This window comes from Mustela putorius, unplaced genomic scaffold (genome assembly GCF_011764305.1).
Source record: "Mustela putorius furo isolate JIRA1106 unplaced genomic scaffold, ASM1176430v1.1 tig00000083_pilon_pilon_pilon, whole genome shotgun sequence".
In the NCBI taxonomy this organism is placed as follows: domain Eukaryota; kingdom Metazoa; phylum Chordata; class Mammalia; order Carnivora; family Mustelidae; genus Mustela; species Mustela putorius.
Genome location: NW_025421273.1, coordinates 21,416,617 through 21,441,343, shown reverse-complemented (window position 1 = coordinate 21,441,343; position 24,727 = coordinate 21,416,617). Strand labels below are relative to the sequence as shown.

Sequence of the window (24,727 nt, the reverse complement as noted above, 5' to 3'; positions counted from 1 at the left end):
AGTATCCCTAAAAGGGAAGATCCTCCCTTCCCTTTCCCCTTTTTTTCTGCCTGCTGGGATGCAGATGTGATGGCTAACCTGAATCAGCAATACTCATTATGAAGCTGCAGCTGGGTGGTAAGGACAGCAGAACACAAAGACAGGTGCTTAGATGCAAGAACATCACGCTACTTCTATGGGTGTTATATTTTTGTAAGAGAAAGAGACTATCTTGTTTAAGCTACTTATGTGCTTTCTGTTGTCCCAGAAGAACCTACCCTTCCAAATAAAGCCCTCTAGTCTAAATTTATGCAAACTGAATTTTAGATAACCAAGTTATTATTTATTATTGTGAAAATATGATATAATAGTTTCATGATGGTTTTAATATATCTATTAATTAATGGATATATCCTACTCTTAGTACTTTCACATTGATACTATGAAACTTAAAAATAGATACTTTTGGAAAATATATATTTATTCTTAGGTGTCAGTGAGTAACTACAGGACCTATGCTATCTTAAAATTTGTCTTGTTAGTCTACTATGGTTTTAATTATCTGTATAATATATAAATGAGAGGAAATTCATGTTGGCCATTTAAAATGTATATTCAAGCAACAAAAAAATACAGAAATATGACAACTGCATCCAATTTATCACTTATATAGATGAATTACCATTACTAAAACGTAAAGCAAAGCATTATTTAAAGACATGCAGTAACTTAAGCCAGCATTAAAGACTATTTCATATATATTTAAGTTCCTTCTCCAAATTACCTACCTACTCTCAATTAAAAAACTTAGAAAATAGAGATGATAAAATAATACACCACTTCTCTTAGGATTTAAACATACTTTCACAACTGGAGAAATGTGAATTAGAAAGGATAAAATGAAGCAATCACTTCTTAACATCTCTTAATGTTTATGTAGGCTCAAGTTGAAAGCCCAGTAACAAGCGAGCTCTAGTACCCTATTTGCTAAAGCATCGTATTTCCCTTTCCAGGTACCATATACTCTTGGTTTGTTCTCACTAGCTACTCCTGAAATCCTCTTTGCTGTCTTCCTCCTCAACTTTTAAACACCAAGGGCCAGTATTCACTAATGGGACTTCGCTTTCTACACCGCCTCCCTTAGTGATGTTATATACTACCAAAGCTTCATACATCATTATCTAAGCAGATGACTCCCACAATTATATCTCCAACTGCAACCTTTCACCCCATACTTTTCCAGAGTAGCATAGAGCACTGTCTTCCTTCCATATGGATGCTCACCCCCAAACCCTGGGTTACCTCTACACTTCATTCTATGTAATCTGTGTACAAATCCATCAACAAATCCTGACTGCTCTATTATAAACACAGACCTGGATTTTACTGCTCTTCATCAGCTCCTACTTGGTTTCCCAAGCCCACATCATTCTTATCTCTTCACAGAGTACTAGAATAACCTGACAGTCTAGTCTCCATTCAGCAGACCCTATGATACCTTTAAAATCTAAATGAGTTCATGTACTTCTATTGCTCAGAATACTCCCATGCTGGCCCCTCATCCTCTACTATTCTAACCACACTGGCCTCTCAGCTATTACTCAAACTTGCCAGGCATATTCCCATTCCAGGATCTATTTCCTCTTCTACTTAAAATGCATTTGCCCAGATATGATGAAAGCTGTACCTCTCCCTTCATTCAGGTGTTTTAAAAGATGCCGTCAGAGAACATTTTAAAATAGCAGCTTCTTTTGCTATCCCTTGACACTATATTTTTTTTCTTCGTAGCACTGGCTCTTTTTGTCTCCATCCTTCATTAAAACTGAAGATCCATAAAGAGAGGACTTCTTTTTTATTCTCTACTGTATCTCTAACATCTAAAACAAAGTCTAGTACATAACAGGCCCTTAAGTATTTGTTAAATGGTTGAATGAAATATCTCATTGTATTATGTAACCCATGAGCTCAGTCAAAAGCTTAGTACTAAGTATGTGTTTGTAGGTGGGGCATGGAAGGATGTTCTCTCAATAAATGGAAAAATTATACAATTAAGTTTTTATTAGTTTATTTTTCTAAACTCCTTAAGAATGAGGAGAGGGAGAAAGATAAGTCTTGCTTTTTGCTCCATCAAGATAGACTTCTCCCTTCTCCACAAATAATTTTCTTTAAAGAATACATCTAAAACATGACCTCCAAAGTTCCAATATTCACAGTTAATGATGCCAACTCATTCCTCATCAGTGGTGATAAAATTACTAAAGAACAATGTCACGCATTCTGCCAACTCCTTTTAACAACAAAAAAATTAAATTACATATTAGAATCATAAAGATACTAAGGTAGAATTAATATTAAACCAAATAATGAGAGGCAGTATAGTACAAAGGTTAAAGCACAAACTCAAGAGTCCAACCATTTAGTAGCACTGAAACTTGGACAATTATTGTTAGTAAGCCACCAGAGTCACCCAACTGTAAAATAAGAGTAAATATGTACATCTTAGCTGATGTACATATTTAAAGTATAACCACAAAAGAATGACATATATTAATACCTACATATAGAATCCTCAGGCCAATGTTTGGCATGTATCAAGTATTCAATATGTGATATGCATCATGTTTTACATTACGTGTGTATATGTGTGTGTTTATTATACACATGAACAAGTTATACAAATGAAAATATCAAATATTTCCTTCTTACATGCTTTAAATATAACACTATTTCCGCTAGTTTAGTCATCTCTTCTAATATTTCTTCATTTTCTACATTTTACCTGTATTTCCAAATCTAGTTAGAAAGAAAATGGTTCACAGAAGTCTGGTAAAATCCACTTAGAATGTGGTCATTACCAACCTTGAATAACTCCAATCTCTGTTCAGATCCAAGGGGCAGGACAGTCATTCCTGACCTCATTCCCAAATCTCAATGCATGCCTCATAAAAGCCTAAGAATAAGATCATACAAATGCAGAAAAGACCCTTAGATCCAAAGTACCAGATCCCAAGAGAGCAAAAGAATCATTCCTTAATAAAAGCCACCAATCTAAGCGAGTTTTCAGGAAAATTAATCTAGTTAACTCTTAAAGCAGGGTCCCAACATAAATTTTTTTTACTGAATTATTTACAACTTTTAAAACTTTTATTGAATCAATACTAGAAAACATACTTAAAAACACTAAGGAATACCAAGTATCAAAAACTTGTTTCAAGTAAAGTATAACCGCAAAAGATTGACAATAACAAAAGCCTAAACTTAAATTATTAATCATGTGCTAAGATAATGTATCACCATAAAGTTATTATAATAAAACAATTAAGATATATGTAATTAATATTAAAATCAAGTTGAACTAACTAATGGTTGCAAAACTTTAAATTGTGACATTTTCATAAATGAGAATAATATTAAGAATAACAAATGGGCAATCAAGCATTGCCAGTGGCAGTATAAAATGGCATAAAACTTAAAGTTTTATGTTAAACTTAAACTTAAAGTTGGCAATATATGTCTCTAGAGCATCAAAAACAAACATATGAAGTATATTTTTGGAAATAAAAACAGAAAAAGCTCACTGATTTTTATTTAAAAATTTGAAATACCTAAATTTCCAATTGTAGGGGAATGGTTACACAAACTACTTTAAATGCATATAAATACTTTTTTAAAAAGTCCTAAATAAATACTGATGAAGAGTAAGAACTACTATAGAAAAATGTTTAATCATTCAACCAATAATTTATTTGGCCCTTTCTATTTTTTTGGCACTATAATTAATGCTGATTCAAGATACAGAAAAAACAGAGGTGTTCATGGCTCCCATGACACAGTATCATGTGAGAGATATGTACACTGAAAAAAAGTGAATGAATCAAGTATGAGCAAGGTACTCCATTTAAAAAGGAGTATGATTAACAATCTTTTACAGAGTAATCCACTAATGATTATAGAGGGTTAGGGAGGCTTCACTAAAGAAAAGGTAGACTAGGGATTATAAAGATTTCCAAAAGAACATGGTGGTCTGAATGCATGTGTGCATCTTTGTTTCTTTCTGAAGCCCCTAAAATGATAGTACAGAAGTTTTAAAGAGGCATAACTTCATCAGGACAAAAAAAATGAGACAGGATCACAGAAGAATTGTCAATAAATTTTTGGAAACTGTGAACATGAATGGTTGAGTGGTCACCTGCCTTTGTAAACCAGAAATCACTGACAACACTGAAACCTCAATTCGTGTGAATATGGGAAAACTACCCAGAAACAAGCTGTTTACTGTAACAGATAGCTGGAAAGATTCAGAAATAAGAAGCTCTAGTTCTCACTGACAGTAGATGTGCAGTAGAGAATCAGAGAAATGCACAGACCCCCTCTTCGGCTTTCCTAAGGCAGCTAGAAATCAGGTCTCTAACTCCTAGGCAGAAGAATGGAAGACATATATCCAGTGTTCATGTCCTGAACCCAAAGAAAAGACCTAAATACAGACTTGGTGACAGTATTACTTTGTTGGCTTATAGCAATGCTTACTAGTTTATAAACCCCAGCTACATACACAGAGCTTCCAATCAACATTTTTGTGTCTTATCTTTAAAAATGAACAGACAGGAAAGGATCATAATAAGATATCTGATGAACACCTCCAGCAGGAGTAGAAGAACAAAACCAAACAAAAAGAAAAGAGGAACTCAGAAGTATAAATACAAGGAAATGGAAAAATAATCTTCAGAAACTACAATATAGTGTTCAAGGACAAGCATACCAGAGAAAAGTTCTGTGAAAAGTTCTGTGAATTTTTTTAAAGAGGGTCTTAGAAGTTCTTCAGAGAAAAGTTTTGAAATGCAAAACAACAAAAGGGCTGAAGAATAATAAATGAGGAAATGTCTTCAAAAGCAAAACAAAAGATAAAACAATGAGAAACAGAAAAGCCGAGGAGTATAGGAAGTTTACAGGAACAGTAATTCCTGAAAGAGAAATACTAAAAATACAAGGGAAGAAATTATCAAAAATACCAAAAATGTCCAAGTACTGAAAGAAACGAATCTCCAAATTAAAACGATCCAGAGACTGGGGTCCCTGGGTGGCTCAGTGGGTTAAGCCTCTGCCTTTGGCTCAGGTCACGATCTCAGGGTTCTGGGATCCAGTCCCACATCAGCTCTCTGCTAAGCAGGAAGTCTGCTTCCCCTCCACCCCCACCTGCCTCTCTGTCTCCTTGTGAGTTCTCTGTCAAATAAATAAATAAAATATTTAAAAAGAAAATAAAAAGACCCAATGAGGGGTGCCTGGTGGCTCAGTGGGTTAAGCATCTGCCTTCACTCAAGTCATGATCCTAGGGTCCTGGATGGAGCCCCAGGTCTATGGACTTCCTGCTCAGCAGGGAGCTGCTTCTCACTTGTCCTCTGCCCCTCCCAGCCTTGTGTGCCTGCTCTTACTCTCAAATTAAAAAAAAAAAAAAAAAAATCTTAAAAAAAAAAAAAAAAGACCCAATGGATGTGCAGTGAAGGAAATAAAAAAATGGAAGGAAGAAAGAAAAGCAGGCAGGCAGGCAGTCTCCCTCCCCTGCACACTGAATGATCCATATATCATTATTATGAAATTTCAGAACCACAGACATGAAAATATCTTAAAAGCTTCCAGAAAGAAAGACAAAAAATTTAAAAACACAAAATAAGGCAATCAGTCATACTTAAGAATGGTAATACACTTATAGTAACCATGTAAGATAAAAGACAATGAGGTCACATTTTCAATATTCTCACTCAATTACCAATATATAGCTCCACATCAGCCTATTGTCTTACACAGTACAATAAACATATTTTTGTAGATAAGAGATATAAAATGTATGTCCCACCAGAAGGAATACTGTAAAAAAGGCCCAATAAAACAAAAGTATAGAGCATTAAAAAAAGGCTATGGAGATCATGACAGCGATTCCAGAGGAAAAAGGAACTCCTAATGTTATGAAGTCCCACAGTGACAGTTATGAAAGGCTGCAAGATGGATGCCTTCAATGGCAGGAAAATTAAGAAAATAAAATCAATCTAAGATTATTTGAGGCTTTCAGATATATTGAAAGAAGCTTCAAGGTTCTATTGATAAATTTTGGGATGAATTAGTGACAAGTACTTTCATAACAAAGCAATCAAACCAAAAGAGACAATTATTAATTCCAGGAGAAAGATATAAGGGGGAAAAAGTTACATTATGATCAAAACATATGAGGTTCATCTATGAGTATTTGCACTGTCATCCCAATATACCTCCTAGTTTAAACCAAAATGGTCCATAATCATTTTGAGAGGACGGAGCAGGTCAAGTGTTGGGGGATAGGTAAGCCAAAGTACAGAGTCAACAAATAATACCTAAGTTGTAGATTTTTATAAACCTAAGCATATTAATTACGAATAATTACAGGAAGCATCCATTAAAAAAAGTTGAAAGTAGCCACCTCTAAGGAATGGGAATCTGTAGCAAATAGAGAAAAGACAATGACTTCTATTTTTCGTTATATAAGCCTTATGGTACTACTTGACTTTTTAACCTAGGTACTTGTATTTTTTAAACCAATTTTTTAAAAAATTAACCAGGTTTGAGGACTGATAAGGATTTGATTATTGCAAGTAGTTTAAGTTTATATGTAGAAAACAAAAAGAGTAGAAAAATTATATACCAAATTATCAAACATGGTTATTTTAGTTTGTGGAAATAACTGATGATTGAAAAAAAATTTTTTTCCAGTTTTTCCCAGATTTTCTTTAACGAACATGTGTTACTTTTTTGTAATAAGAAAGCGAACATTTAAAAAAGATAAAGTCCTATACTCTGGAGGGAAAACCTTCACTAAGGAGTCTCAGATGCCCTTCAAATACTATAAGCAATTAAAATCCATAAGCCCAATTATCTCAAGTACTCACTTTTATCATGACAAATTCTATATAAAATATATTTCTTGTATTGTTTCCAATTCAAAAGTAAAGTTATAAGCCCATAATAAAGTCCTAATGAAGATTTGTGGTAAAAACATGCTTTTAGTAAACCCATATATGCTCTGAATAAATGACTCTAATTTTTAGAAAAATGCACTGTGGTTTCTGATGGGTTTTAGTTTAAAAACAAAACAAAACAAAACAAAACTGCAGGTTGTTGTAACTAAAATTGTTTAAATAGTCAAAACTGCCTGGAAGAAATAACAACTCAACTATGTTTTCAAATTTAATAATACTGTTGCTAATTATATAAAAATAATATTGTTGCTAATTACCTACTGTTGCAACTACCTGAGAAGAAATATAAATAAAACTTAAAACTCTCTTTTCAGGATGCCATACTTCAAGTAAGTTTTCTAAAACAAGAACTTTTACAAACACATTTTCACAATTTCCTTCTCAATCTGCAGGCATTCTCACTGACTACAAAGATAAAATCTTGAAAATTATACTTTCCATAAGATGAATTAAATCCTGAGTAGCTGGATGATAAAATATTATGATTATCAGGCATATGACAATAATGATCATCTTAAAGTCAAAATAATTTAACAAAATGTACACAGTTTCTATATAAATGATTTATTTCAAAGTTGTTAATGACTTTTTTCTTATTTATCAAAGATCTGTGGTCTACAGGAAAACTAAAAAGCACGGGGGAAAGAATATGTAAATTTGACTCCTTTTTAGAATAAAAGGAAAGATTTTCTTTAAAGACTGAAAGGACATACAGTAATCCCTCGCCTTTTTTTGAAGATATTTTGTTATACATGATTTTCATTTATACTTTCTAGCACTTATGAAAATTCTGACTACAGGAAACACAAGTGGGCTGACAAAAAATAAAATTAGATTTTATTTCTGAGAGATGCATTCCTCTCTCTACCAGAGGATCAGTGAGGTCAGTGTATGAGGAACTTAAGAGAACAGATATAACTGCTTGGGCATATATACTACTAGTATAAGTTTTATTTTGCTTTGTTGTATTTTAATATCATTAAAGCTTTTACAACTTTTCATAGTCATTGATCTCTCTGATCTTGTTCCCCTATTCCAGAGTTTCTCCAAGTGTGCTATTTATACAACGTGGAGTGCACAGTCTCTTGGAGTAGGGTCCTGAAACCTGCCTAATAAATATGCTCTTAGAGTTTCAGAATCTTTGCCCTGCTTCAAAGTTAAGTTCTAAAATGTAAATTCTCACACCGCAGACTTTTAGAAATATATACAAGTTACTCTGTGACTTTGTACTTCAAATTTACATTAAGGCCAGCTGAAGAAAATCAGAGGGAAATGAACAATAGAAGAAAAGAGGCAAGAATTTATTTGATACTACGGCAACCACTTATTGCCTAATACAGAAGTAATTCCTTATTTTCTCAGAAGTTATCTTCCTTAAAATAGCAGAGATTCTACTTCAGGAGTCTTGGAAAACAAAAGTTTAGCAGTCAAGTAATAAAATATGATGCTGACCACACAAAAATACATAGTAAACAAAAAGTTTTAAAGGCATCCACTTTTAAACATGTATTGGCATAAGATCATATTCAATCCATTTACCTGAATTCCTTTAGATTGTTCAGGGAACATTGGTAAAGTCACTGTGACTTGCTAAAACAGATCTTTCTAAGAACTCTTACATCACGGTATTTCTACAGTTTTCAATTTTTTTTTTTTTAGTTGAAATTAAATTTTTTTGTTTACTCTTACACTTTTGGGGGGTATGCAGTTTTTGGTAAAAATGCTTACACAGTAAGACCTTTTTGCAAATTGCTGAGGGCAGGGAGGGAAGAGAGTTTAACAATAATCACTGTCTTGTTCTTTTGCTTAAAGCACAATGAACTGACCCACACATACATAAAAAGATCACAGATCATCTAACATAGGTATTCAAATACAAAACTGCAATATCACAAAGCATGATTTACTTTAACCATAAAAGAATACATATTTGTTCTTCCTTTGAAAGGAAAAATATTTGCCAAGAATGAAGACAGTCATCAGAAAACCGGATGTTAATGGCAAGAAACCACTGCAAAATGAATAAAACTGATCATAGACTGGTGTGTTAGTGTTCCTGATCTGGAGCAAAAGAAGGCACGTGTTCCCTAAGGCTGGCTGAGCAGTTACATCCCATCAGCATTGGGCAGCCCTCAAGCTATGCCAGGACTTGTCTGCTTTCAGTTCCTCCAAAGTGACAAGCTCTTCCATGATCCCTGGCCCCTCTGTCTAGTTGACACTTTCCCCAATATTTTTTCATCTTTGTGCTGGCTGTTCAAGCTTCAGGTCTTAGCTTACTTTACTCCACAGATAAATTAAATACTCCCCTCCCCTTACATATTACCTCCCCAAGCACCTTATCATCTCACTCCACAGCATTTCTAACACTCTGTGGTTAGAAGCATGGATTTTATGTATATAGATATTATATAAGTATATTACATGTATGTATGTATATTATACATATGATAAGGTCCCTCTTTCCCTAGCAGGCTATAAATCCCACAAGAACAGATTCTATGTATGTCTTACACAATTACAGCGCCAAGGTCTTGGACCCTGCCTGGTATAAAAGTGAACACACTTAGTGGAAGAAGTGCATCCAGAACTCCCATCTTTGTCTGCTGTCTCTTCACACCTGTAGAGCCACAATGACATAAGACCCTTCCTACCTGCTATGTTAAACCACAAAACCTTAACATCAAACAATGGAGGTTTCCCTACTGACCTGTAAAAATCACTTGAGGGTGGGAAAATGGAAACAAGCTTTAGAGAAGTATTTGGGGCTGCAGTGTGGTTGGGAGGACCCTTTGTTAGTTCTATCAGTCAATTCTCAGGCCAGTAACTTGCCAGACTTCCTTGGGATTCCAGAGAGCTGCTTCCTTTCAGCTGACACTAAATCTTACCTTGAGTAGTTTTTTCCAATGCAAATTTATAGTTTCTGCCTTTCATCTCTGTGGAAGCCAGCCTCCATGTTGGCCTCAATGACTGATACTTGCCTCCCAGTATTCACATCTCTGGAGTAGCAGAACCCTCCCCAGTTGAGCAGGGATGGCCTATGTAGCTATTAGGATGTCATGGAAATCATGGTATGAAACTTCTGAAGCTAGGTCATAGAAGACATTGGGACATTCACTTTGAGCTTTACCTTTGCTCTGGGGGATCCACAAATACACTGTGAGGACACTCCAGAAGTCCCATGGAAGGGTCCACATGGTGAGCAACTGAGTTCTCCTGCCAATGGCCTGGGTTAATTTGCCAGCCACATGAGTGAGCCACCCTGGAAAAGGAACTCCCAGCCCCATTCAAGGCTCCACATGACTGCTAACTCAGAAGATGCTCAGCCAGAACCAAGCAACTAATTTAACTCCCAAATTCTAACCTACAGAAATCATGTGATATAATAAATGTTTATTGTTGTTTTAAGCTGCTAAAGTTAGGGGTAACTTGTTATACAAATTATACATAATACATAACAATATAAACTCTCAGCATTTAAGTTCCTGTGGAAAATATTCTATATGAAAATTTTCTAGAAACTTTTATCATTAATAGAAAGGGAAAGAAGAAATTTAAAAAATTTACCCTAAACTCCCTTTTTCCTTTCCCTTAGGTCCCATAAGGAAGACAAAGCAAATGGCAGACTCTCTGAAAACATTTAAAAAGGATAAAATAAGATTCATTCCTTTTTTCTTTCTGAAAAAAAGAAAAGAAAAGAAAAGGACTTTTCTTGCATTAAACAGAAGACAGAATTTTCTGAAAAGAATGAAAGATGAGACAGAAGAGATGGGACAGAGGCTGAAGTGCTGTCCTGAAGATGAGGAATGGAGAAAAGCAGAAAGTTCAGAGATTGGCTGCTTCTGTTTTGTCAAAACCTCGCTTTAAGCAGAGTTTACTGAGGTCCCTCCCAAAGAAAATAGGCAATGATCAGAATATGAGGAGGAAGATATACAATAGGATATCCTAGAAGGCAGTGAAGTCTGTACTAATAAAGAAAAATACGTAGCAGCACTTGGGTTTCAGGATCACTTTAAATAAGTTTATGATGGCAATATGCAGAAGTCTTATTTATATTTCTATGTAGAGAAGATGCCTCAATTTTTAATTTTTTTTTCTCTTTTAATTCCCTCCCATAATAAGTGTGAAACGTAAGATACTGCAATTAGAAACAGAGATTTGGGGGCGCCTCGGTGGCTCATTGGGTTAAAGCCTCTGATTTCAGGTAGGGTCATGCCGCCAGGGTCCTGGGATTGAGCCCCTGCTTCGACTCTGTGCTCAGGAGGGAGCCTGCTTCCCTTCCTCTCTCTCTGGCCTATATGCCTACTTTTGATCTCTGTCTGTCAAATAAATAAATTAAATTAAATTAAATTAAAAAAAAAGAAAGAAAGAAACAGATTTGTTACCATAATTCCAAAAGGTGGTACTGACCACATTTTCTCCCTTCCCATGGCCAAAGATAATTTTCCTAACAAAAGAGTTCTGAATACATTTGAGATTTTTTTTTTAATTATTAAATTCCTCTTAGCCTTAGGCTGCTGCCATTTTCTTTTCAAAGTCTTCTAGGTTTCTCTCCAGTTTTATTATAACACAGACTTTAGAAAAAAAGAAAACCTGAGATAATTCTCCAGCAGAGAATGTTTTCTCTTAACATCTTCAAAAGACCTTTTTAAAGGACTAGGAGAAACAACAATGAGAAATGTTTCATTATTCATTGGTAACAGTTAATAATGACTTTATCTTGTAGAAGAATTTCTAAGAGTTTTCTTTCTAGATAGGCCAAAGAAATAAATAGATAAACTTCTTTGTAATCATAAACTGCTGGATTCTATTATTAAACAGAGGATCTAACTAGAACTGTCAGAGCAACAGTGAAAGAGAACAAGACTTCAGTATACAGATACTAAAAAAATTGGATTGGGTTTTGATTAGAAGCCCCCCAGATCCCCACAAAAACCCAAAGTATAATAGTCTTTATTAGTTTGGGAGAATTACCATTGCCAAACACTGTTAACAATCACTAACCTCTTGAGCTTTTCAAGCTCCTTAAAAATAAAGGAATTACAAAAGACAGGAAATGGCTTTATAAACAAAATCCAGAAACACAACAAAATGTTTAGATATCTGATCAGTATTACCAACACAGCCTTGAGAAACCACCTTGCTTTGGCGCGCCTGGGTGGCTCAGTGGGTAAAGCCTCTGCCTTCGGCTTGGGTCAAGATCCCAGGATTTGGGATAGAGCCCCACATTGTGCTCTCTGCTCAGCAGGGAGCCTGCTTCCTCCTCTCTCTCCCTCTCTCTCTCTCTCTTTCTGCCTACCTCTCTGTCTACTTGCAATCTCTGTCAAATAAATAAAATCTTAAAAAAAAAAAAAAAAGAAGAAGAAGATACCACCTTGCTGCCAACACTTAAGTTCTATAATTTTAGGCTAAATCTTTCAAGGAATTCTTACTTGGCTTTATAGAACTAAAAATGTGGAAAAAATTACCAAGTAGCCTATGGTTTTGATTCACTGAGAGATGCTGAGCCAGAACCAACCAGTTAGGCTGCTCCTGAGTTCCTGACCCACAGAACTGTGTGAAAGTAATAAATGTTTGTTGTTATTTTAAGCTGCTAAATTTTGGGATAATTTATTATGCAGCAATCTCTTATCACTCAAGTAAGTGCACAGTTTGCCAGATTTTCACCATGAATATAAAAGGCAACGGATATATTATACAAAGAAATATAAAATAATTAGTAACATGCAATATACAAATGAAAACATGTATGTTAATGAAATATTGTCAGATACAGTTAACAATAAGACTAATACTGTAAGATCGGTGGAGCTGATTCTTTTTCCTAATCTGCCTCAAGTTTTATGAAACCCTCAGAGAAGCTACTACAAAAGATCCCACTTTAAAGCCCTATGACAGTAGAAGAAAAATGGAGAAATGAAGTTAACTCAGAGCAATTATAGGTTGGAATCACTGCAAATTGTAAATTCAAGTATTATAAGGATTTTTAAAAAATTTCTATATTTGATAGAGTTCTAGAAAAGTGACTATACCAAACACTTAGATCCTCCAGAAAACTGCAAAATATCTCTAAATAGTGGCTTTTTCTTAGATAACAAGTCAGGAGACACGGGCTTACATTTCTCTCTGCATAAATCAGCATAAATCTAAATAAGCTACAAAGGAAAAAGTAGGACATTTCACAAAGGTTTTTATTAACAGACATAATAGAATCTTATAGATGACATAGGTGCTACTTAGTGCTAAAAACATATAAACAAAGGTGAGATAAACACAATTCAGTGCATGATATAAGAAATAAAAAAAAGTCACCTACCCTTAAGAGGATCATGTTCTGCTCTCATAATATCAATAAGGGAATTCTCCAAAGAGTGCATGTTCAAACTGTCATACATTCTACTTCGATCCTAGAAGAGAAAAAAAAAAAAAGACTCAATATGATGTATAAAGCTATTTTAAAAACTGGTGATAAATATACCATCTAAACCTCCTTACATAAAATAGGACATCTGATTAATATAATATTACTAATCACTTACATTCCAAGATAATACCAATAACTAAGGATCCCATGAGTTATTCTATCTCTTGTATTGGAGAATATTCCATTTACTATATTCATCTCAAAAAGACACACATCAAGAGTAATCTTATTTCACTGGAAGCATTAATAGAGTAAAATATATTCTATTGTTACCTCAACTTATAAAGATTGCCGAAATGTTATACACAAAGCATTTTTAGTTGTTATTTAACTTCTAAGCTTTTCTCATATATCTAGGAAGACACCAGCATTTAAAAAATAAATAGTTCAGGGGAAAGGAATTAATCCCATAATGGCACCATACTTTAAATATCTATCAAACAGTGTACATTACTTGACTAGTCAGAATTTCACAATAATACATAAACATCCCATACAGTTAATATCAAAAGCATGAACTACTATCAGAACAAAGACTAACACCTTGAATACTTATATCCAAATCTTGCTCCCTGAAGTCCTCACATATTGGTCTCAGCATTTCTAAATCTTCTTTTCCTCCACTCCCTGCAAAGAAGGCAGGGATGGAGGGAAGAGAGTGGAAAGTAGTCTCATCTCAACAAGTTTCCTACCTCAAGTTCCAGAACAAAGTCTTTTTGTAGATGGAGGTCTTGTTTGCTGTATGTTAAATCTGTCAATCTACTTACCAGAAGGAATCTGATTCTTTAATGCCTATTAATTTATACTGTTTTTCTGCCCAAGACATCCTCAATGTACTTGAACAAATATACATGGGGAACTACCACAGCAAGCTCTGGCCCAGGCCCCTTAAATCATCAAAATGTCAGTGATGACTCCCACCCACTTAAATGTGTGTTGGTGTTTATACAAGTGTTTGTACATGAAAGAGAGGAAGGGCAGGCCATTTCTAACTCTCAAAAAATGTTTGATACTTAAAAAGAAAATGGAAGAGTAAGAAAAATGGGGGAAAATGGTCTCTACAGAAATCATAATTAGGCACTTCTTAGCCCCAGTCTGTGAACTTCAAGAATAACCATGAAATCTCTGAGATTATATATAATATTCTGTATGGGTGTGTGCACATTTTTTTTCCCCTGAAGAAAAGGGCTTCATCAGTTTTCTATAGGAGTCCATAATCCAGAGACGATTCAGAGTCAGTCTTTTAAGGAAGCTAAAGAAAAACATAAAAAGTTTTTCCTGAAAATATGTTGATTTATTTGCTCCATCAAGCAGAGTAAATGAATCAGGGCTGTGAGCATTTAAAGCCAGGGGGCCAGAATCAGTGTTGTAGACTAAACAAATTGTTGTTGGAATTTAGAAGTGTGCAAAGTAATACTAAAATGGTAGACTGCTAGACCAGTTGCTCTTACTCCAGCTTTATCACCATACAGCTGTATTGGTACTCCTTACTTTATTTTTACATCACTAACAATGACTTTGCTTGGTGGGGGAGGCACAGAGAATCACTGAACTAGAATATGGTTCTCTCACTTGAACATGCTTCAGAATCATCTGGAAGGGTTGCAAAACACACAGATCGCTGGAACCCAGATTTCTGGGACTCTGTTCAGAGTCTGAAATTCAGCAGGTTGAGAGTGGCCCCTGAAAATCTGTATTTACAATAGGTTCCCAGGTGATACTTAAGATATCTAGTCCAGCGATAATACTTTAAGAAGTGCAGAGCCTCTTGATCTTGAGTAAGCTACTAAATCTTTATAGGCTCTGTTCCATCTTTTCGAAAAGAAAAAAAAAAAAACAGTTTCAGACTAGACAATGCCTAAATTCCACCTTAAAAATACAGAAAAGCAGGGACGCCTGGGTGGCTCAGTTGGTTAAGCGGCTGCCTTCAGCTCAGGTCATGATCCAAGCATCCTGGGATCTAGTCCCACATCAGGCTCCTTGCTTGGCAGGGAGTCTGCTTCTCCCTCTGCCTGCCACTCTGTCTGCCTGTGCTTGCTCTCGCTTCTCTCTATATGACATATAAACAAATAAAATCTTAAAAAAAAATACAGAAAAGCAAAAGACTCAAAGTACTATGTAATAAATGAAATAAAGAAGAGAAGACAGCATGGCCCTTGGGCAAAAATGACATACAATTTTAGTAATTCAAATATTTCCATTTCAGTGCTTCCACTATATTATGTTCGTAACTAATTTGTTGATTTTCCTGCCTTACCAACTAAACTAAGTTAATTAGAAGTAGGGACCTTCTAATCATGGAATATAGCTAGCTCTCAAATGTTTATTGAATGAGTAGTACTTTATCTCTACTATAAAAACTTTGCAAATTGAAGTTGAGCTCTGTGAGGGCAAAGACAGTTTAGGATCATTATGTCTTCTTAGAATTCTCCATTGAATAGGTACTTAGATGTTAACTGACAAAACTAAGGCAAGATATATTAAAACATATTTAAAATATGATTAAAAAATGTAAGCTATCATGATAAAAATTATATATATAATTAACTAAAAAAACCCTCAGGTACTACAGGTTCTAAGATATATTAGAAATACTTTATATTCTATTTACCTTAAATTCTTGCAAAGAAAACATGTATGGTTCAGGGGTGTCTTCTCAGGCTGCTGTTTTTTGAATGGAATCAGACTATACCCCATCACAGTGGACCTATGAACTTAATTAATGGTAAGTATTACCATTATACTTAACATAACGTAACATAACAAATGATGTTATGTTTCTCACGCCTTTTTTTTTTCCTGTTCACACACTAATTCCATTCAAGTAGTGTGATCTTGCTTTAGAGCAAAATTTAAAGTAAAATTAATGAAGTAACTCCATATTTAAAGCAATATTTAAGCTAAGAAGGGAAATATATAAGCAAACTATTCAATAAATATTGGTGACCACTAGGTAACCAAGACACAGTGGTTATTCAAAAAATCTGCATGTATATATAGCTTTAGCTTTAATGTCTACATCCAACTCATAAGGAGTGTGATGCCCACTTCCTAAGGCCCCTTATTTTCCCTTGCATTTCAAGACTCTCATCATGAATCGCACTCCTGCTTTAGCAAAGAAAATAACATTAAGCTATTATAAAACTATAAGCTTATTTATACTTGGGGAGCATCAGCTACATCCCACATGATTTTTAAAGCACTGAACACAAAATAGCCTTAAGCAGGCAAACAGTGCATGACAATTCAAAATCACTTTCTAGATTTAATGAAACCCTATAGGCTCATTTTCAAAAGGTATAGATAATTCCACTGAATAAAGTATGGGGATTAGAACATAACTTCTGGGAAAAAAACAACAACAAAGCAAATCTGATTACAAAACAAATAAGGCTATTAGAAAAATTTGTCTTCACACAAACTGCCACTGGTTTAAAAACTAAATGTAAATCCTGTAACTATTTTAAGGTAAACATAAGTACACCAAACTGATTAGCACACATATGGAAAATCTTTGCAATGTAACTTATATCTATTACTACATGACTATTTGAAAACAGCCAAGTTGTTTCACAAAAGTAAGAATCTCTGTGAGGTAGTTTACCCCAATCTATTTAAAATATGAAAATTATCTGGCAAAGAATCAACTTAAATGGATTTTCAGAAACTGAGATTACAGAATCCCACAGCAGTGAGCAGGCAAAATTGAAGAAAACATTTTTGGTAAAACTACAATCTATTATAATATTTTATTACTCTCATAAACCCAGACATTTGCCATAAAGACTTAGAGAAGCAACAATACAGTCCCTGAAAGACTGAAAATGCAGAAAGAACAAAGTAATCCTAAAGAAGGAACTTAAAAAAAGATTAGACATGCTAAAAAATAAAGAGGTCAAGAATATTAAAATTAGTACAACAAAAAGAATTTGAGCTTAATTAAAATAGGACTTTTCAATGGGATGTTATATCTTTACTTTGATATATTCAAAACCCTGTCTCATTTCAAAAGGAGTGATCAAACAGAACATTTTCCTCTTGAAAATGAAATATCCACCTAAAGAAAAGGGAGATGGATTATAGGAAAACCCTATACCCTAAATCATATTTAAAGATGTATCAGATGCTTTAACAAATATACTTCTAACTAGAAAGATCAGCTTTTGTTGCAGTTTTGTGTTGAGTTTTCCAATTTTTGCTTTAAAATAACAAAGTTGTACAAACTCACTGTATTGTCCTCAATCTTCAGTAAATACTGATTTTACATTCTTGATGACACACTGCTACTGAACTCTACTGAATTAGCAGCAGATGACATGCTACTGTCTTACTGCACAATGTCTTCAGTCTCCTACTCCCTCTTACCAGTCTCTGGTTCCACACAGACACCCTTTCTTCATTCGAATGGACTTGCACCTTCTCAAAGGCAAAGAACAGAATTTCTCTAAATATGTCCCCAGGATAATTAAAACACTACCATATACATAACGAACACACATTTTTTTTGAAACTTCCTTTATTAATCTGAACCTTGACAAAGTGCTATGACAGTGACTCTGAACAAAAATTAAAAAAAAATTTTTTAAAGGCCTGAAATACCTAAAGCTATACTAGTATCCACAGGATTAAATGGAAAGGCAAGTAGAAAATATGTGGTATAAGAATGTATCAAGTACAGTTAAAGAACTGAATGCAGGATACAAAACTTAAAAAGCATCCATTACCTAAGCAGGTACAAAAGAACCCATTCTTTCTCATTTTCAGTAAGTGTTTAACAGTTTGTTGGCTACCAATGCCCCTTGAGGTACATCTCATTTAAGAACCACAATTTAAGGAGTGCTCTATTAAATGAAAAATTAGATTTGGTCTGCTACTATATATTGTTTTTTGTGTAAAGTGAATAAAGGCACCAAATAATGTATTTTTCTGAGACCCGTATTTTTCTGAGAGACCCTCATTATTATCATCTATCATGTTCTCATATAACAGTCTATATATCAAAGACTGGTGGGATATATCATCAATTAATTCTAGGTAGTTTATGTGACATGCTCAAGAACTTCCACAGGAACAAAAATCTACAATTGAATATATTGATAATCCCTTAGCTAGAGGACAGGCCAACATCCATCTTATAAGGCTTCACAGCTATATTACACCTTTAAAGGCATTTTGTTGCTTTGTTTACAGAAAACTGATGTACCATACATAAACCTGTAAGTAATAATCTTAGCTACCAGTATATTTATTTTTTGATTTAAAATATTCAAGTATTAATGAATATATTAGAATCCCAATATCTAATTGAAAATTCAATTTTAAGGCAATTAGAATTCATATACTGGAGTATGACTTCTTGCAGGGGTAACTACCTACCAGCATTTTAAAGAAAAGTACTCCTAGTCTTAAAGAAATTAACATAAATACCTAAAAATTCATTTTAAAGTCAGAAATGTGACTTTAAACTACCTTGAATTACTTTTGTTTTTAAAAGTTTTGAATTTGGAGCTTTTCCAAATCAACCCTAAAAATTTTACATGTAACTGAGTAAAACCAATCTGCAAAACTATTTCTTTCCTATTTGCTGAATGTTAACTACATGTCCAGTTCTTGGGTATAGGTAAGGCCTCAAGTATCCAAGTATAGGAACTAAGATTCCAGTTCTAGAATTTAATATATTTTTTATGCCTAATCAATTTGAAACTAGAAGAAATAAAAAGTTAAATGTTTTAAAATAATGTATTTGTTAACTGAGATATGTTAATATTAAAATGTTCTATATAATGAAAAAAAAAGTCAGAATGAAAATATTGCCCCAGATAATTTTAACTTTGCCAAATAGTGAGGAACTATCGAGTGGTTTGAGACACCAATTGAAGTTTGTAGCTGTTGCTGTATTTTTAAGAACCTCAACTTCAAATACCTCAACCTTTTATAGAAAGATAGAAATACAAAACAAATTTTGTATTGTAGGTACCCTTAAGGTCCTCAAAAGAAAGAAACACAGTGATTTTAAGACCATTTGGGAGGTCATACACTATCCCTTGACTGCCTCAATCCAATTCCCTCCCTTTCTCCCCAATAAACCAGAACCTTTGTATTCTAAAAATAAAGTTTGTGTGTATGGGGGGGGGGAAGGTGTGCACAGGGAGGAAAAGAAATGGCCAAAATAGATCAGAGAAAGTATAAAAGCTGGCTAGAAAGACCTTTCATGATCTAGTTCAAGGTTCTCCTTTTATAGATAAGGAAACTATGACCCAAAGACATGAAAGCCCATAAACTGTATCCTCAGATGTCGTAAGGACTGAGGAAAGGGAAGAAGGTTCAGGTTTCAGACCTCTTTCCTCTAGTTCAGTTCACTTCCCACTATCTTTTTATTCACCATGCTCTTCAACTTCATCAAATCACACCTTTGGTGCAAGGGACCAAAGGGAATGCCAATATCTCAGCAGTTAGCCAAAAAAAAAAAAAAAAAAAAAAAAAAAAAAAAAAAAAAAAAAAAAAAAATTACTGTTAAACACCTAAATCCTTTTATATAAAATTTACCTAAAACAGGTAAGAACAGAGTGGCTTTGATTGAAATCTAAGTAGGAGCGCTAGAGACCCTCATCTTATAGCAGCCCAGGGGCTGATTTCCCTTTCATTATCACCTCTATCTACTCTCTAGCCCTCCACTAACTGAAACCATCTCAATAACCACATTTCTCAACGTATGACCCCTCTCCATTGTCCCCTTATGACAGCTAATCTGTCTTCTCTCTTCTCCATAGTTAAATATCCCTCATATGTGTCCTCTTGCTTCTTTCTTGCCCATGCTCTTCAAACAATTGTCTTTTCCTCTCTAAAAACACATCCCTTGCCACCTTCAAAATGCTTATCATAATTTTCCTCTTCTAAAATACCATCTCCTAGACATTTACGTATTCAATTTGAACAATATAAAAGTGCTACCATAAAAATGTCACTAATATGGCCTAACTAGGCCAGAGTGAAGAAGAGCATAGAAATAGATGGATAGCTAACTTAAATTATTAATAAAACAGTAAGTCACAAATTACATGAGATAACTACTTATTTCTATGTGGCAATCCTGGTAGGACCATTTTGGTAAAAAATTAGGACTTGTCTAAAATAACTGCTAATAACAGATTACTGAAGTTAATGCTAATGCTCCAGGTTTGAAAGCTATTGACAAACATATTATTAATCTATTTATAGAGTCCTTACTTGTAAAATCATCTCATGTTGATAAATTAACTAAGGAAGAGCCTTAGCTAAAGATAACATAGCTCCATTCAGTGGGCTCCCACAATGTCAATCCTATGCTCATTCAAGCTTCAGCTCTGCAGTAAAGAATCCTCATGTAGGACTGAGTTTTCTACTTGTCCTGTAATAATTCTCATCACCGGTACCCAGTATGAATTCAAATTTAGTCTGCAGGAAAAGAGATAGCATTTTGTAACCACAAAGGGCTTGAAGGAAATTTAAGACCGATTCCTAGCTTTTTGATTTAGGGTTTTTCTATAGGAAACATTATTTGGAAGAAGATAAGTATACAACAGTAGTAACAAATTTTAGAATAAAAAAATATTATTCATGAAGTTTTTCTTAAAGATAAAAAAATTGAAGCCAGGACCTCTTTAGAAATATACCTCAAGACAAATGTAGATTTTGTGACAAAAATTTACTAAAAAATTCTGTAAAACATTGATGAAATGTAAAATTGAATATATGATTTTTCCCCAACTGAAAATAATTCTGAAAGATAAAATCTGTTAAGTTTGACTGATGTTTAAAGTCGGTGCTCTTGGGTATATAATTCCTTTTTCCAAAAACAAATTCTGTTTTGGAAATATAAAATAGTTATGAATTACTTATAAATTTGAAAATGAAGCATTTTATATTAAATAAGTGACCTTTTAAAAATAAATTGCTTTAATGTTCTTTGACATATGCTTAAAAAGGTATAACTGGAAAGTAAATAATAAATCTTACTCATAATATAAACACTAAACTCCTAGTCATAATCCTGAAAAATATACACTGTGCAGCCTACCTGGTCTATTCTGGATGTTCCGGCTGCAGTGCACCAACTATCTTGGAGTGAATCTGAGCCCCAAGCTGGTAACTGCAAACTAGATCTCACCTTCAATAGCATAGAAGTTTTCATCAGAAATAAGCAGTTCTCTTCCCCACACCCACCCACAAAAAAAAAAAAAAAAAAAGGTAAGAAAGAAAACAAAAAACAATCAAGTTCCTTCTATCTTGTATCTTTAGTCCTTTAAAAGTCTTGGGGGGACAAAAACCTCATTTTAAATAATTATAGGGACCTTTATTAGCTAGAATATCTGTAAAACATTAAAAGATCTGAAAAAAAAAAAAAGTCTAATCATCATAACTATTAGGCCACATTTAGAAAAAAAAAAGTCACTGAACCAGGGAGGACAAATTTTAAGTTGATGTAAAAAGCCCTAATATTATTTTGCCATAATCCCAGCTGTACTAAGCATATTCTAACACATATATATATATATATACACACACACACACACACACACACACACACACACCTGATGACAGTCAAATCTATGCACAATTACTTAACATTTTAGTTTAGCTATACTGGAGAAGAAATTCATTTTGGTGGCCTATTAAAGATAAATAAATTAAGGCATTCTTGAGCTGCCAATTAAAAGCTTCAACATATATTTAAGAAATACAGCAGGTTTTTCTAGATTTTATGAAGCTTCTTTTCTACTGTATGTTTAGAGAATTTTTTTAGTCTCAATTTTCTCTACATAAATTCTTTATCCTTTGGCAATTAAATTATATGCTTAAAAATAAAAGCTTTTTAATGTTTTAATCTGTTACTTTTACCACACTACCACCACCACCACCACCACCACCACCCAATTTCTTACTTTGAATGATAAACATTAGAAATAAGACCATTTACATACCATTCTTACCTGTAAGGGTAAGAGTGTATTACTATTGTTGTCTGTTCTGAACACATTATCTTCAATCCAAGATTTTGGAGTCAGTGATGGAGTAGAGCGAGTAAATTTCGGTGGTGCTATGACATTACCAGAAAATGGTTTCTTCAATGGAGATATCTGATTCATAGTTCCTGGAATTCCCATGTTTCCAGTTCTACGATGATCTCTGCCATGCATTGCTCCCCAGGACATACTTCCAGTGCCCCAGCCACTGCTCTGATGGTTGCTCCAAGGAGATTGTTTCAGAAGAGGCTGAGAAAAACACATCTGTTTAAATTACAGGCATTTAAAGAGTTTATAATTCAAACTCAAATTTAGGCCCACACTAAGAATATATATAATCTTAAAATAAAATCTCTAAAGGCAACAGAATCTATCTTAACAGGTTATAAAAGTAGTAGGTTTGAGATCTTGCTATATAAAAACACATTCATTTAATGCGAGTTGAGTTTTCATTCTCTAGCCCACTTTAAATTATAATGAACCAAGCAGATATTTCATGACAATTATTAAAATAGAACCATGCAATTACTTTTCTTCCCTTTCAGAATCATATATGTAAGAAGAAAAAAAAATACTTGAAAATTGAAATTAACTTTGAAGATTCCTAAAGATATAACCTACATTGTGATCTCAAAACAACCATATTCTGCTAGGTATACAACCAAAAATATGGTCCTTAATTAATAAAGGTATGAGTAATGACAAAAGTAAAATATTTAAACTTTATGATTCCAAAACAAACTGCACCACTGCGACAGTAGATAATGGTAACATTTGGTGGTGTTCTCTTGCATGAACTAAAAACGCCTTTTAGTATAGGGACAGTATAGAAAATACATCTTCCTTATATTGTTTATTTAACTTTCAATGTATTTTATTCCAACTTTAATGTACTTTCTTTTAAAGTGTTTTTATTGTTTTTTAACTTAATTATCCATGAACAGTTGAGCAATTATTGGATGTCACCCATAGGTGGATCCACTGAGATAACTAAAGATAAAGTAAGGATATACTAAAGATAAACTATATGCTTTGATTATTCTGGTAGAGATCTTAACACAAATCTCCATTTGGTTCATTCATTTTCAAAAGTAATTTATACTCCAAACTAGAACCTATGACAAAAAAAAAGCTGAGAACCCACCAAGAGGTAATTACTGTAAGTTTTTGAAAAGTATTATTTTCTAGCAATTACGTTATCAATAAGCTTATAGCTAACATTTAGCTAAAGGAATTATGGACTATCCAGTTGCTGTAAGTAAATAAGCTCGTAGAAGTATTCTTAAAATGAAACTTCCTTCTTATAAGATAAAAAAAAAAAAAAGAACTTGATCTATAGTACCTATTTAAAAAATGCCAATACAATCATGAATATACACTGCCCCCTCCATATAGTTCAAAGGTATAGCTCAGGGACCATGAACAAATCACTTTATTCCTGAGGGGCCTTACTTTCCTTATTGATACAGTGATCAAGTTCTCTTCCAGTGATCTAAAATTCCGTATGACAGCTGTGTGACCTCTTAAACTTCACTGTAAGAACCATCTTTTGACAAAAAGCAGATTATAGTTAAATATGAATCATGGTATACTGTCTTCTAATGTTCCATATCATGGCTCTAAGAATATGAAACTACCTATAAATAATTTTCTGTGGATGAAGACCCTGACACACAAAACATAACTAACTGCTCGAGATTATGGAAATCACAGGAAAGTGGAATATTATTTCAAAATTCCGTATTTTTAATCCTCATAGGCCACGTTCTCGTTTCTCGGGGAGGCACCAGTGATTTAAAATAAAAACTGTTAACTGTTACTCCGGTTGATTTAAATAAACTCTTAACTGTTACTTTGGTTAGATAGTATTCACCTTTTAAAAGGTTAGCCTTTGAAAACTTTAACTGGTCACAATGGAAAAAGTTATAGGAGTAAGCAGGCACTGGTGAAGGTCCAATTTTGCTCCTCTCTCAAACCTTAATCACGAAAATGACCTTAAACACACTAATCACTACCATAAATGCTGACTCGATCAAAAAAGAACAACAAAATACTCTTTCAGTGTCCATTAACCAGCCCAGCGGTCATTCAAACATTGTATTGAGAAGATAACAAAACAAGAGCTTGAATCAGAAAGGACCCGGATGAATTAAAAAAAAAAAAACAAAACAAAAACAAAAACCAAAAAACCTGCCCGGTGTCATTTCGTAATTGCACTACCCACTTAAAATATACACACCTCAAATTCAAGAAAAGGTAAGGCCACCACCACCACCCCCCAAAAGAGGGGAGTCCTCTCTTCGAGGTATATAACACGAACC

General features: G+C 33.9%; 1 protein-coding gene across 11 annotated transcripts in view; it reads right to left on the bottom strand.

Moving 5' to 3' along the window:
• The window catches only part of CPEB2 (cytoplasmic polyadenylation element binding protein 2), a 71,867-nt gene that overhangs the window by 44,330 nt on the left and 2,810 nt on the right, over positions 1-24,727 (bottom strand). For 4 of the 11 annotated variants that reach the window (XM_045075685.1, XM_004773376.3, XM_004773375.3 and 1 more), the window contains exons 2-4: positions 22,374-22,655; positions 21,461-21,550; positions 13,297-13,387 (exon numbers count right to left, since the gene is read on the bottom strand). In XM_045075685.1, the coding sequence (XP_044931620.1) occupies positions 13,297-13,387; positions 21,461-21,550; positions 22,374-22,655 (463 nt within the window). Of the gene's footprint in view, positions 1-2,838; positions 2,864-13,296; positions 13,388-20,631; positions 20,752-21,460; positions 21,551-22,364; positions 22,656-24,727 lie in introns of those variants that run through there. The other 7 variants (XM_045075699.1, XM_045075720.1, XM_045075709.1 and 4 more) reach the window with 5 other exon arrangements.